Consider the following 14,270-nt stretch of genomic DNA (forward strand, 5'->3'; position numbering starts at 1 on the left):
AAAGGAGCATGAGAAAAATAAAAGATGTGGGTTGCTAACGTTGTTGCGACAGCAAAGGCGAATACAACACAAGTAATTTTCACAATTTTGAAGCAAGTTTTTCAGTAATTCAGAGACGTTTGTCTTGCTTCCCATCCACCAATCAACAATAATATAAATAAAAAGCTCAAATTCCCAAGATGTCAAGACCTTGCTGAAAGATTTAGTATCTGAAAACCTTTGTACAAGGAATTCAGAACACTAAATGTTATGTTAAGAAATACATGCGTACTTTACTCTCTAAGTCTGCATATATTTTCTATTTGGACAGGCTCAAGGTGTCAAGACTAAAACATATAGACACACAACGGACTACTTTATTTGATTTATAGTTTATCAACATCACCACTAACTGGAGCTGCCATGTAAACTGACCCTCAGCTCAAAATAGGAGAGAATTTGCTAAAAGAAGAAAAAGAGCCATCCTGCTACCACCTCTAGGAAATAACGGTGCAGGCTACCGTAAACATTTCTGCAAAGTAGAAAATCAAATTATGATTTACAATCCATAGTAATAATCACTATAGCACTTAAAGACACTGAACATACAACACAAACTGATTTGCTGCATCCCACTAAGTTTAGAATTAAATTTGACTCCAAAGCAGTTTACAGTGGAAAGAAAAACGCCATTGTCCTGGCAACAAGGGGGCGTCTATCCGTAAGAACGTAGGGCCTCATTTAGAGTTTGCCAGACAGGATTCTCCACTACTAGTGTGGCAGAGTACCTTGTCCGCCAAATTCACCGTCAACTTGCTTTATCTTGAGTCAGGCAGACGATCAGGTTTCCGCCGGCGGTCACCCCGCTGGCTCGGCTATCTTACACTCTACACCCATGGCCCGAACAAGTAGCAGCCCTAGGTGTGGGGGCATTAGACGTTTTTCAGTTTGGGACTGACAGGGAAATCCTGGCTGTCCTGAAATGGTTTATATATTTTTTAAAATAATCCTCACGTGTTGGACATCCCAGGGTGTCAGGGTCATTAGTTTTTGTTTGTTTTTCAAAAACAAATTCCTGCTTTGGAAGTTTGTTTTTGGAAAATAAAAAATGTTTGTGAGAGACCACCTGAAACATGGCAGGTGCTCAGAAACATTTCAGTGCCTTTAATGCCGTGATGGGTGAACCCCTGAAGGTACAGAGATCCCAGCAGTGGCAACCAAGATCTGTAAATATGGGAGGCACTAGACCGACGGGGTGGTAAAGGTAATTACATCGACCACCCGATGGGTGTCAGATATCCTGCTAGAGTCTAAATCAGACTCTTATAGTCTGATTTACTACATGGAGGACAGGGTACTCTGCAACAAATGTCGGACAGTCATGTTTCTGACATGAAGTCTCCTTCTTTGAAGGATATTACCTTCCGAGGAGTCTCAGTAGCGGCCGCTTCTCTCTTGGCACACAAATCTCTGAAGAACCTTAGCTTTGGTGCACCTGTGCTCCAGCCATCCTTTGATCCTTCAGTGATGAATCCTTACCAAATATGGAATTGTTCTGAGGTGCAATTGATATAAGATTACGTGTCATATCCATAGTCATGATAGCTAAAACACTTCATTGATCAGGAAACAGGACACATTTTGAATGAGATGAATACATTGAATAAGGGGCCATCTGATCAATTAGTTATTGAGGAATGGAATAAAATCTTAGAGCGCACCATCAAAATGAGTACAAATTTGCCAGTAACTTACATAATACAGCATTTCAACAAAAACAGTGATGGACTCACCACTCTCTTTACGTTAGGTCTGTTTAAAACTGAGAAGTTCTGGAAATGTAGCACTAATTTATTCAACTACAGACATATTTTTAAACAATGCAGTACAGTTTGGTAGGATGGCAATGAGCAGACTTGTGCATTGTTTATTAAAGAAGGTAGTGTTATATCACACTGCTAGAGTCGCCTTTTGGTCTTTTCAGAACGCTTGATGGAAGCATTTGCGTAGATGGTGGAAGGTAATTAAACCTGTCCATAGTCGTTCCTCTGGTGAGAGCGTCATTTCTCCGCCAAATAAGTGAATTCATGTATTGAATGATATGTATTGTGCAAATGATTCATCCTACTTCACAGAACCTCACTACTTAATTTGTATAGTAGCACATCTCACTTGGATTTTATATCCTTGCCTTGTTTTGTTGTGCCAGTGGATTCACTTTGTTGAATTGCACCATAACTTCGATTGTTTGCAAACCAATATAGCGTGTTATTAATATGAAGTGTATTATGCTGTCACAAGCTTTTGATAATATCCTACCATGTAGTTTTACACTGATGACATTTATGCTATACTCTTTTATGTATGGCTACAAATTCACATATACTCTGGTATTTGTCAACAGAATAAATAACTTATATTATTGAAATGTGATTCTTTTCCATCTAAGCTATCGAAAAGTCCCAATAAAAAGCCACATTCAGACCTTTTACATTTCAACGCTGTGATATTGAATAAGACTTTTTCAGTTTTTAATGAAATTTGTCTGAAAAAATGCAGGATCAACAATCTTTGCAACGGTTCGGAGTTAAAAGATCAATTTTAGAAAACCAATCCTCCAAAAGTAGGCTCGGCAGGACAAATTCTCAGTAAAATCCCAATTTTATTACGTGATTTGCTTCACAAAAAGTTGCTTTGCAGGAATGTGCTAGATAGTCTTTCAATGTTTCATGGTTATCAGGTATTACAGTAGTTATTACAGTAGTTATGTAGGATAAAGAAAATTAAATAGTTCCTTTTGAGATTTGCAATTTCTTGACATCAGAGTGTTGGTAGCGGGAGGGGAAGCCTGGTGAAGCTCAGAGTAGGTGGACATTTTAAAATAGAAATAAATTAAGTTTGCTTTTACTATTTTAATTTTCATTAAAACTATAAAGTTTAAATTGTTATGTTATGTTTAACTCTAATAATTTAATAACATAACTTTACAGTTTCAATTTATTTCAACAAACACGCTACTCATATCTTGTTTTGGCCTGCATTCCATTCCAAGATATATTTGACACATTATTTTTGCCTTTGACACTCTATTTTTGTAATTCCTATTATAAGTATAAAAGACAATATTTATGTAAGCAACACTTTGACACTATGTTTATGTGCCTTGATATTTTTCAATACGATATTTTGTCATGCAACCGTCACAGAGGATCCATAGGCCGGGGCCACGGAGTCAACCGTGCCCTAGACTGATTTAAGATCTGCTGAGACGCATTCTGGACATTCCTAAAAACCTCTGCAGTCTTCCTTCAGGTTGTCAGGGAAACCTGGTACCACCATGCTGGCCAGGTCCCACAACACATGTATATATATCTGGTAGATCTCAGGGCCAGACTCGCAGCCAAAAACGGCTTTTTAAATTTCCTGTCGGGAGGTGCTACTGGAAAAATCCCAGGATTTTCCTAAATGTATGACGATTACTCCAGAGAGGGATGCTGCTTTTATGTGCTCCATGTGAACATCATTGAAAGGAAGGACTGGATATTCAATAGCAATGAAGTACTTCAGCCACTTTCTTAATAGTGCATTAAATGAGTTCACTTCTGGGCTGCTGGCCCCGAAAGGCACTCATTGTCAACATCTGGAGGAGTGTCTATCACTGGCGTTCCAAAGGACCAGGCAGACAGCAGTATCTGAATCAGCAGGAGGGGGCAACTTGACTGCTTCACTGACTGTCATCATCATGAATGATTATTTGTGGTATTTAGATTGGGTCTGAATCTGAAAATTACCCGACTAGGTCCACCATGGTTTGCCAGTACTCGTAAAGAGACATGAGAATGCAGGATAGTCTCTGTGTACTTGACCTCTTCCACAAGGCACTGACCCTCCTTCCTGAACCATGTAAAAATAGTTTTATTAAACTGTGGGGAAGGACCCAGAGGAGGGTCTGGCACTGGAGACATCTGCACTACACAGACTTTTTTGTGGAACTTTTGCAGAAGACAGAGTGCAGCTTGTGATCCAGGTCAAAGATTGAATAAAAAAGGAACTGACATAAGGGCATTGGGGTGGTGCTTTATGGCTCCAGTGAAGTCACACAAGTGCTGTTTTCAGCACCAAGATAGAGTCAGTGCTACTTAGGAGTGAGTGACCGCTATTGCAAAGATCCTGATCCTGTGTGGAGTCATCAAAAGTGAGGAATCTACAGGTAGAAGTATGCATCGGAACTCCAACTCTAAGCGTTCTCAGATTTATACGCCTGCTTGGCAGCAGCCGAAGCTCTTGTATACCATGGAGTGAGAGAGTCTGGAGTGAGGAGTGGATAACACTTTAAGGGGAGATATTTCATTTAGATCTGAAACATTCCAGGAGTTAAAAAGGTCATTGTTCACTTTAAAGAGTAAAGATCTTTTAGGAGGACACAGAGAGATTAGTCATATCAATTTTGGGAAGATTCTGCTTGGCCAAAGATGTAGATGACAGTTGGTGTTTAGCGGCAACAGTGGCCCTCTGTATATGAATAGGTACTTCCACCAGTTCAGCAATTCTAGAGCTGCACATGACTCAATTAAATTACTGAGGGTGAGGTGGATAATACTCCTGAAATAACCTAATGCCAAACACTTAGAAACTTGAAGTGCCAATGGAGCAATGCAGTTAGAGCATTTAATTCCATTCCATTCCATTCCATTCCTTTCTTTTCCAAATTCAGCTATTGTACCAGGCGGTTGATATGCTAGGATGAGGTGATACACTATAGCCATATATTCGGGGTATATATGGCCTGTTGTCACCTTAGCAGAAAATGTTAATCCTTCCCGATATATACTTGTCACAGCTCCCTCACACCATTCCTAAATATCAAAATGACAGATTTTGTGAATAGGAGTAACCAGTAAATAAGTATTCGGTAATTATGTCTGCTTTAACCAGGTTTTAGTTAAATAAAGTAAATCTAAGATCTGACTAATGATAGGTTTAGAGATATCATTCCAAAGATCTCACACTGGGCAAGGCCATGCATTAACTAAGATTAGGTTTTACGGGATCGCGGCGTTTGGCTCGAGATATTAAAGTATGGCGCTTATCTAAGAAGACAGTCTCTGGAGGATCTAGAGCCTACTACAGCTCACAGAGTAAGATCTTGTGCATCAGGGGATCAAATCAGGCTGTCTGTCCACGGTTGGGTTGTTAACAGTGCATATGGGCTGTCGCTCCTGCTGTGTGTGCCCGCTCAACGGCCACGCTAATGCCTGGTTTAAACATGCTCAGTGCAGAGCAATAGACTAGACTAGTTTGTAATAAGGGCAATCACAAATCCAATTTGTTGTCACTGAAATGGGGTTGGCTGGTGTGTGAAGGTAGGCAGACAGAAGAAACACACAAACAAACAGCAACTCGGATCAATAGTTACACACACATTAAAACAGCTAAATAAATTGCTGGCAAAAGAGTCCACCTAACAAATGAAAAATGTAAAAGATAATCTCACAATAACCAAAAGAAAGGGAATCCCTACTGTTAACAGAGTAAATTGAGGCACAGCCATACAGCAGGGACCAGAACGACCGTGCTCATGCACTGTTTAAATATTCCCTAGTTCCTCTGCTCATGCTAATCTTGAAATCTTTCCAACATAATTTCTTGAGGATCAAATCTATGCAGGAAAGTTAGGCATGAGATGGTCACCAGCGTGATTTTTTCAGAGGTAATCAAGGCTTTTCCACTCCAACTTTTAGGCTCAAAGAGTTCTCATTAGTTGGGAGTGTCAAAAACATGGACAGTAGGGTAGTGAACTCAATGTATAGGTGCATCTATGCTCACGGTTAGTTAAATATCTAATTTCATTGTCAGCAATTATGCCATCACCAATTACTAATCATTCACTCACCCTACAAATAATGGATATCCCCTCTATTAGAATGGCAATTAACTTCCATGGTTTATCAATAGTGATAGCCATTGGCTTCCACCTCTAGAATTAATTTGATCTAAAATAAATATATGGTTATTGCCTGAACATCAGGTCAATTAGGCTGGTTATTTGTTTACTCTTGACCTAAGGACTCAAGCTGCAAGGAAGGGCACAAAAGTTGGAAAAAGTCTAAATTGCTAAAATGAATTGAACAAAAGCAAAAACATTTACAGAGAATGAGTCCCATTTTTATTTATTGAGAATTAGCTGAGCTTTAATCCAATGACAATAAGTATTTACCACGTGTTATAGAGTCTGGCTTCCTGGAACACACTGACCTTTGTGATTTTTTGAATCTCAATGAAAATGCTCCAAAAATGAGGCCTTGATAGTGAGTTGGTCGTTATTTTCCAAACCCTGCGTAAACATCCGTTTGCACAATGGGGTGAAGATTCCGTGTCCGGTTGTATTTACCACATCCGAGATATCACTCTTCATTAAATTTCAGCAGGTCAAACCTGTTGGATTTTAATAGGGGAAACCTCTATGGTATTTACAGTACCATGCAGAGTTTGGTGCTGTAACCACCAAAATCTGCATGTTATTCTCCAGAAACTCATAATAAGTCCTATTTATTCCACATGATTAATAACTTGCCCTAGGGTATTATTCGGGAGTGATAAAAAATGTCTGGATTCCGACAAACTCGAAATCAGGGGCAAAAATGTCAGCTCAGAACATGAAGGTATTTTTCTATAGTTTTGAGGTATTTGTTGGGAAAGTGGGCCACTCAGTAGTGTTGCCTCCATCAGGTGCAGTATCTGAAACATTCTGTGTGCTGGAATACAAAATATTATTTTAAAGTGCTTTGCCAGGACACATGAGGAACCATGTGCCACAAAACACATGACCATCAGATTTGCTATCAACATATGCCAGGATGCTGCAGTCATAAACATAGCCACCATCTTTGAAAATTCTGAAACTCTAACTGTAGATCATTCTTACAGCACCATAAGAGATACACAGGTGCAATCAACTCGTCCACACAGGCTTCATCCCACCATGGACTAAAACTATCAGCAGCCGCTTCACAGGCATCAGGCATCAGACTTCTACCAGGCCGGGCATTGGTCACAGTAGAAAACCTCACTCACAAAGGAGATGACACAAACAGCCTACATGAAGCCAACATGTTCTTGATGCAAGTCTGCAACAAACACTTGGCAACTTGTACCATGTCCATACGTGAAAGCTCAGAAGAGGTGTCTACTGAACCCGCCATCCATATCTGCCCAAGAAGCAGGAATTCCAAAGCAACCAGGTTCAAACTCTCGTCGTAGACGACATACTGAAGGGGGATAGCCGCATCGTAGGATCCAGAGTCCTTCTTCCTAACACTGTCATCTTAAATGAGCTCCTGCCACCACATTAGTAGTCATCTACAGAATAAGAAATGCTCACAGTGTATGTGATCCATTTGGAAACCCTACCCTACACTAAGATAACCAGCTTGAGTTTTATCTTCTACGATCCTTTTCTTTTTTCTTATAACCGTTTTATTAAACCAGCTCATTAGATATTACACGGCTGAATATCTATACACATATTTACAACCAGGTTGAATTGATAACAAAGATACTTCTTGGAGGGGTTATATAATCACAGTCATCTTAAAGCAATCATAATATCAAATTTTCAATTCTACCCTAAGCGCGGAGTGGATTATAACAGGCTTACTGTCTTTCGTTGCGGGATAAGTGTGTCAGTGTGTCAGACTGTCATGGGCATTAGGCCTCTCTATGCACCTCTGTAGCTTCACCAGGGGGACCATATTTCGTTTTCCATTTCTTTAGTCATTCCCTACTTTTATACACTACTTTCTCCGCTTATTGGCACCAGTCTAGGTCAAGCTCCCATTCCGCCATAGCAATATTTCATTTTGCGACTCCATATGCAAGTGCCAGCCAAAGTTTATTGTGTCTGGGCCAGTCTTCCTCCCCTTATCCATCAAGGTTCTTCGAATACTTGACCACATGCTAATCTCCATAGGCTTGCTTCAATACTAATCAAGTCTGCGTGTTTTAGAGTTGTGCCAAGTGTAGACTTTGCCTACGTACCACGCGGCGAGAAGATCACACTTTTTTCAAGGTATTACTTATACCACAGAGATTGGATGTAGAATATGGCACAACTCTAAAACACGCAGACTTGATAAAGAGCATAAGTACAGAGACGTAGGATTGGCCAGCACAATAACAACAAGGTGGCAATCCCCTTTTATTCTGGAACTCTAGATAAGAAATATTTCAAGAAAAGACGTATTCTTTGTAGGATTTATTATTGACCTAATCAAATCACTTTCTTGCCCTGAAGAAGTCCTGTTAGAACGAAACGCGTTGGCTACGTTTTGTATGGAGCAAAAGAATAAAAAGAAATTTTAAGCCCGACTGAATGGATTTCTTGAACATTTTTTACTTGAAGAGTACTGTTTTGATTTGGGGAGTGCTGAACCAGTGTGCTTTATCGCAAATCAAATTGGATCATATTTGAAAAAAGGTAGGACACCAGACAATGACAATTGTCAAGGAACAGGCATGCAAACAGAAAGGACTTCTTGCCCGACACAAACAGCAATAATGTTGGAAGAAACTTGGTCTGAAGTGCAAGGGTGTGCCGCAGCCTAGACCGTGAACAGAGAATCTGCTGGCCCATCCCTTGGGTTTCAATTGGTGGATGATCCCTTGTCACCTGAACAAATCAAAAAGTTCTTGAGCTATCTTACCAGTTAAGGCCACCTGAAAAGTATTACACAAATGACACCTTCGGTGTCTGCCACAGATCCACAATTATCAAGGAATGTAAGTCTGGTGAACTGAGCGTCTGAATTATCCTCCTCTGAAACCACAAGGCTTAAAAACCTCTAAAAGGACTTACTGTTTTCATGCTTGTGACCAGCATAAATGATCCTGAAGACGTAATCTGTGGCAATCCCTTCATCGAACATTTCCTCGATATCCAACGATTTGTTGGTGCTGTTCCTTTTGCGAAGCTTTGGGAAGACCTTGCCCTAAAACAATGGACAGTATGAGATTTAGAATTCAGAACCCACAATTCAGAAGCTTGCTCAGGGTGTCATGAGTAGAGGGAAAAATATCTTCCATTAAATGACTTCACACCAAAGTGACAACTAGTGACAAGTCACTGCTGTGGGATGTCCTGTCCCTTTCAGCAGATGCCCCATTTTACAAGGTCCATGCCCTCCCATCCCGTGCGAAGGCGCTCATTTTTGGGAGTCCACAACCGGCTATTAAAAAACAGTTGTCACCCCATCACATCTAAATCATTTTATGTATACCGTATTTTCGGGCGTATAAGACCACCCGGTGTATAAGACGACCCCCTACTTTTCTTGATACAATGTAGGTTTCGTGCTGTACTCGCCGTATAAGACTACCCCCACTTCCAGCGCAGTCCAACGCAGTCCTGCATAGCCCTTTTGAGAATTTATTTTGGGCTTATTAGTGATTCTAGTCCTCCTCCGTGTGGGTGAGCAGTAAGGCTTTATCAGAGGACAGTGTTAAACGTTTATTGTACACACTCAAAGACTGAACTCAAACAAATTGGTTGTATAAACAATATTGCTTTAGTCACAATATTTTTATTTAGAACCATATGAAAAACTGTCACTTGTAAACATAAGGCTGTTTGTCATCAAACATGTACGGTAAACATAAAACAGTGCAAGTGGATTAAACTTTTCATAACTCCAAGCGATTTTTACAGGATTTGCCGACGTTCCCTTTAAAAGCCTTCAAAATCCTCCTCTTCGTCATATCGATATCGATATCATAAGTAAATCAATGAGATCTTGTGGTACATCTGTAAAGCAGTCATCGTATGGATCTGGTAATTCCGTATCAGATGGTCTGGTCTCGGCTTCGGCTTCCTCTTCATCTTGTCACAAGTAGTCGTCCTCCATGCCATCTAATGAATTTGATATGCCACACTTCTTGAAAGACTTTATGACTGTTTCTGCATCGATTTCATTCTTGGCTTTTATGAAAAACTTGCACAAAACATCCAACTGTGGAGCACGCATGTTTCCTCCATTTGTGAATGTTTTTTCACCGCTAACCATCCACTCATTCCACTGTTCTCGAATGCGATCTTTAAATGGCTTGTTTAGGCACACATCCAATGGCTGTACCAACGATGTCAATCCTCCAGGAATAACTACAGCATCTGTTTTTATTCTTGCCAGCCTTTGCTTGGTGCTGGGAGTTAAATGAGCCCTGAACATATCCCACACCAGTAGACTAAGTTTTTTAAGAAGTCCACCTGGTCGCCTGCTCCATACATTATCAAGCCATAGCTTTACCCCTTCTTCATCCATCCAGCCTTTTTCATTCACATGTACAAAACAACCAACAGGAAACTTGAGTTTCGGCATTGCTTTTCTTTTAAAAATAACCTTTGGTCTCAGTTTGGCGCCATCAGCTGGGCATGCTAGTACCACTGTAAAACTGGACTTCTCATGTCCTGTTGTTTTTATTAAAATTGTTTTTTCACCTTTTGGATGGACAGTTTTGTTTGCAACCATATCAAAATTCATTGGAGTTTCATCCATATTTCCGATACTACTTAGCGCATAGCCATGTTCATTGCGCAGCTTAATAACGTAGCGATGGAAACTATGTATTTTGGCATCAAGATCTGCAGGTAATTTTTGTGCAATTTTCGTCTTTTGCCTCAATACCAGATTATGCCTTCCCAAGAATCTAGTACACCAGGATACAGTGGCCTTAAATCTGTTGCTGAGATCTGGGTTAGATTTGGCCCACTGAAGTGCAAACAAACATATTTTATTTCGTGTCACTACATAACCGCTTTGGCGATGCTCATTCACCATGTCTGCTACATGTTTATCGAGTTCTGGCCAATGTGCGGTGCCTCTTCTTAATGCACACTTACCCCTTGGCATGCTCCTTAATGCTTTTTCCTTCGCTTTCCGGGCCCGAACCATCTTTTCTGTTACTCCATATTGTCTTGCAGCAGCACAGTTATTATGTTCCATGGCAACATTTACAACTTTAAGTTTGTAACTGGCTTCATATTTCTTTCTTCTTGCTGCTGCTGGAGCCATGATGGGTTCTTGACTGTCAGCCATTAGCATACTGTACTGTATGTACTGGTGCTGTACTGTATGAACAGGTACAGAGACTGATGCTGTACTGTCTTCACCACCACATGTAAATATATGCTCACCAGACTGCCTTTCCTGTTGGGAACAACCAGCCAATCACGGCAAGCGCTCTACTGGTACTGGTACCGGTACTTCCTGTGCACACTGCATACAAACTCTGTGCTCACACTACAGGCCCTCTCCAAGCATCTCCTTTCTTTATTAAACTGTATTGTGTATCAAAAGAAGGTTCCTACCTTGTGTAAGAATTCAACATAATAATGAAGGTTGTATAGCTCAGTCAGTCATATAAAAACCTTAAAAAGAAATGTAGTAATGTGTTTTGTAATTCATTAGGAATGTACCATGCTAAAAGAACAGCTGCAAAACTGCCATTTGGGAACATTCTACAGTCCCCTTTCTATGTCCATTGACTGAGGAGATCATGTGGTACTGACGCTCCTCTCCTTCCGATGAGCGTGAGATTTATGGAAGGAGAGAGAGATCAGCACACGTGGAGGAGCGCAACACAGTGGGGGCCGCCATCTTAGGTGCTTCAGCGCTGCCCGTTATATTTTCGGACGTCCTGCTGCCTCGTCTGCCTGGGGATGTGCAAGCGGTTGGAGGCGCGTGTGCAGCTGCAGTCTAGGTAGGACTCATGGCGCCATTTGTTAGCTTTCGATACTTGCAGTGTTTGAGTGCCCTGTCTTTAGAGCAATCGTGCAGTATTGGCTGCACTGTTGCCTCTGGCTGGCGAGGGGCTGATATTGTGTTGTTCTGTTTCGATACTTGCACAGTGCCACCATCGCCTATGTAACGTTCGATCTTGTGTTTGAGCTCCCTAAGCTGTTCTGGGTTGGCTACCGTAGTTGACTGCCATCAGTTCTGGTCAAATTACCTTACTTCTGTTCATTAGCATAGCCTGTGGTGGAGCCAGATGATTTCCCCTGTGTCTCGAGAACAATAAATAGGGTGGATATGCTGCTGGATGCATTGAGGAAAATTCGATGTTTTTGGCAGATTACCGGTACCGTAACTGTCATTTATTTCCCTCTTTCAAGACAGCTTTCAGTGGGTTTGCTTTTGATACTTCCACAGTACCTGGCGAGGGGCTGATATTGTGTTGTTCTGTTTCGATACTTCCACAGTGCCACCATCGCCTACGTAACGTTTGTTCTTGTGTTTGAGTTCCCTAAGCTGCACCATTTCCTATTGAGAAGCGGTCTGACACCTTCAGGTGAAGTCCGCGGGTTCATTCTTGTGTTTGAGTTCCCTAAGCTGCACCATTTTCTATTGAGAAGTGGTCTGACACCTTCGGGTGAAGTCTGCGCTATGTAAAAACGCATGAAAACATACCGTCAAATTTGGCACCCGGCGTATAAGACGACCCCGACTTTCCAGAACATTTTAAGGGGTTAAAAAGTTGTCTTATACGCCGGAAAATACAGTAAGTAATTTTCTCTTCCACCAAACCCATATTGGAGAGTCTGTACTTTGGACACAATGCATTTTGTAGTGACGTTCACAACCTACCCTTCTTAAGTCCACCATAGTTTTTATGTGCTGTGTAGGGATGACCAAAATAGAGACAGAGAAGAATCTCTGCCTCTTAGTATAAGTGCAGACTGGTTTACATTTGAGATAACAACAAAATCTGCTCTGGAGGACTAAAAATGAAGGACGGACTCTTGGTCCGATCAAAGCAAGCTGCCCATGTACAGACTACGGATGTATGTCACAATATTGAGTGAAAAAATATCATCCTCCCAGAACATTAAGTCCAGAATATCAAATTCCACAATGCCATCAATGTAATTTTATATAGGTAAGTGTAGCTTTACTGTTCTTAAATCTATTTCTACCTTGAAGATATGCGTATGGCCAAGTTACGATGATGTTAAGAATAGCAAAGCTGTATTTACCTACAAAGGTACTTGGACAATATAGTTGTAGTCTGTATTATACACTCAATAGTCCTGCAGGACAATATTAAAAAATAGACGTAGGGTACCAAGCAGCCAATCAGAATGGTTGAAGGACAGTTAGTCAGAAACTTTGAAAAATATATCTGTGTCAGCACTTCTGATTGGGTGCTTTTCAAAGAATCAGAGAGGGTCCCTGAGTTTAGACTAGTTTGAATAGTCAATCAGAATGTCGACGACTCATGAACCATGTGTCGTGATGACAGCATAGTGGAGCTAACAATTTTGTAGGGGTCCATGTGTCGCTGCTTGTTACTGCCATTAACTACTCAGTTAACTTGACTTATAAGTAAGTTTGCTGTGTTTCCGTAAGCACTAACTTTTAGCCAAAAACCACTGCCTTCATACAGACTAAATCCTTCGCACTACGTCTTCATTCCAGTTATCATTAGACAACCCTTAACTTTTAGTCTGCCATGATGGTGACCTACATAGTTAACCCTTCAGGGGCGAAACATTCACACTTTAACAAGTGGATCTTTGTCCCTTAAGAACCATTAAATGGTATACCCTACGAGTCAATTATTTAATTATTTGTACATATTGTTCACTTGCGCATATTCTTACGTGCCTCACCATTCTGCCACTTTTCTGTAGAAGTACTTCACATATTAAATTATTTTGAATTTCATAAGATGTATTTGCTAATTAACATATTGTATTATCTTGGACTTCCATTAGCAAGAACTAAGTTTGATATTACCAAACTGATATCGAACTCTGCGCCCCTCTAAGCAACTCCCTCATTGCCAATCCATGCCACTTTATCCATTCTACTCTATGACACATAACCCCACTTGATGCCACTCCACTCTACAATACTCTACTCCATCCTATGGTAGTCCACTCCACGGCACTCCCTCCACCCAGTGGCTCTCCACTCAACGACCTTCCACTCTATAACACTGTACTCCTCTCTTTGCCACCCTACTCTACGACATTGTAGTCCGCTTCATGCCACTCTACTCCTCAACACTCTAATCCACTCTATGCAACTCCCTCTACACCAGTCCACATCACTTTACTCTACTCTACGCCACAACACTCTACTTTATGGCACTCTACTCTACGACACTCCATTCTATGACAGTCTATGCCACTCCACCACACTCTATTCCACACTAGCCCCTCCACTCGATTCACCTCAACTCTACTACTTTCTACGACACTCGACTCCCTCCACGACACTCTGTGCCACTCCATTCTA

General features: G+C 41.0%; 1 protein-coding gene across 1 annotated transcript in view; it reads right to left on the reverse strand.

The window, feature by feature from the left end:
* Positions 1-14,270, reverse strand: part of SGSM2 (small G protein signaling modulator 2) — a 929,300-nt gene that overhangs the window by 202,072 nt on the left and 712,958 nt on the right. Inside the window, exon 11 of the mRNA XM_078683529.1 lies at positions 8,834-8,966. Within this exon, the coding sequence (XP_078539655.1) occupies positions 8,834-8,966 (133 nt within the window). The remainder of the gene's footprint in view (positions 1-8,833; positions 8,967-14,270) is intronic.

The sequence above is a fragment of the Lissotriton helveticus genome, chromosome 3_1 (assembly GCF_964261635.1).
Source record: "Lissotriton helveticus chromosome 3_1, aLisHel1.1, whole genome shotgun sequence".
In the NCBI taxonomy this organism is placed as follows: domain Eukaryota; kingdom Metazoa; phylum Chordata; class Amphibia; order Caudata; family Salamandridae; genus Lissotriton; species Lissotriton helveticus.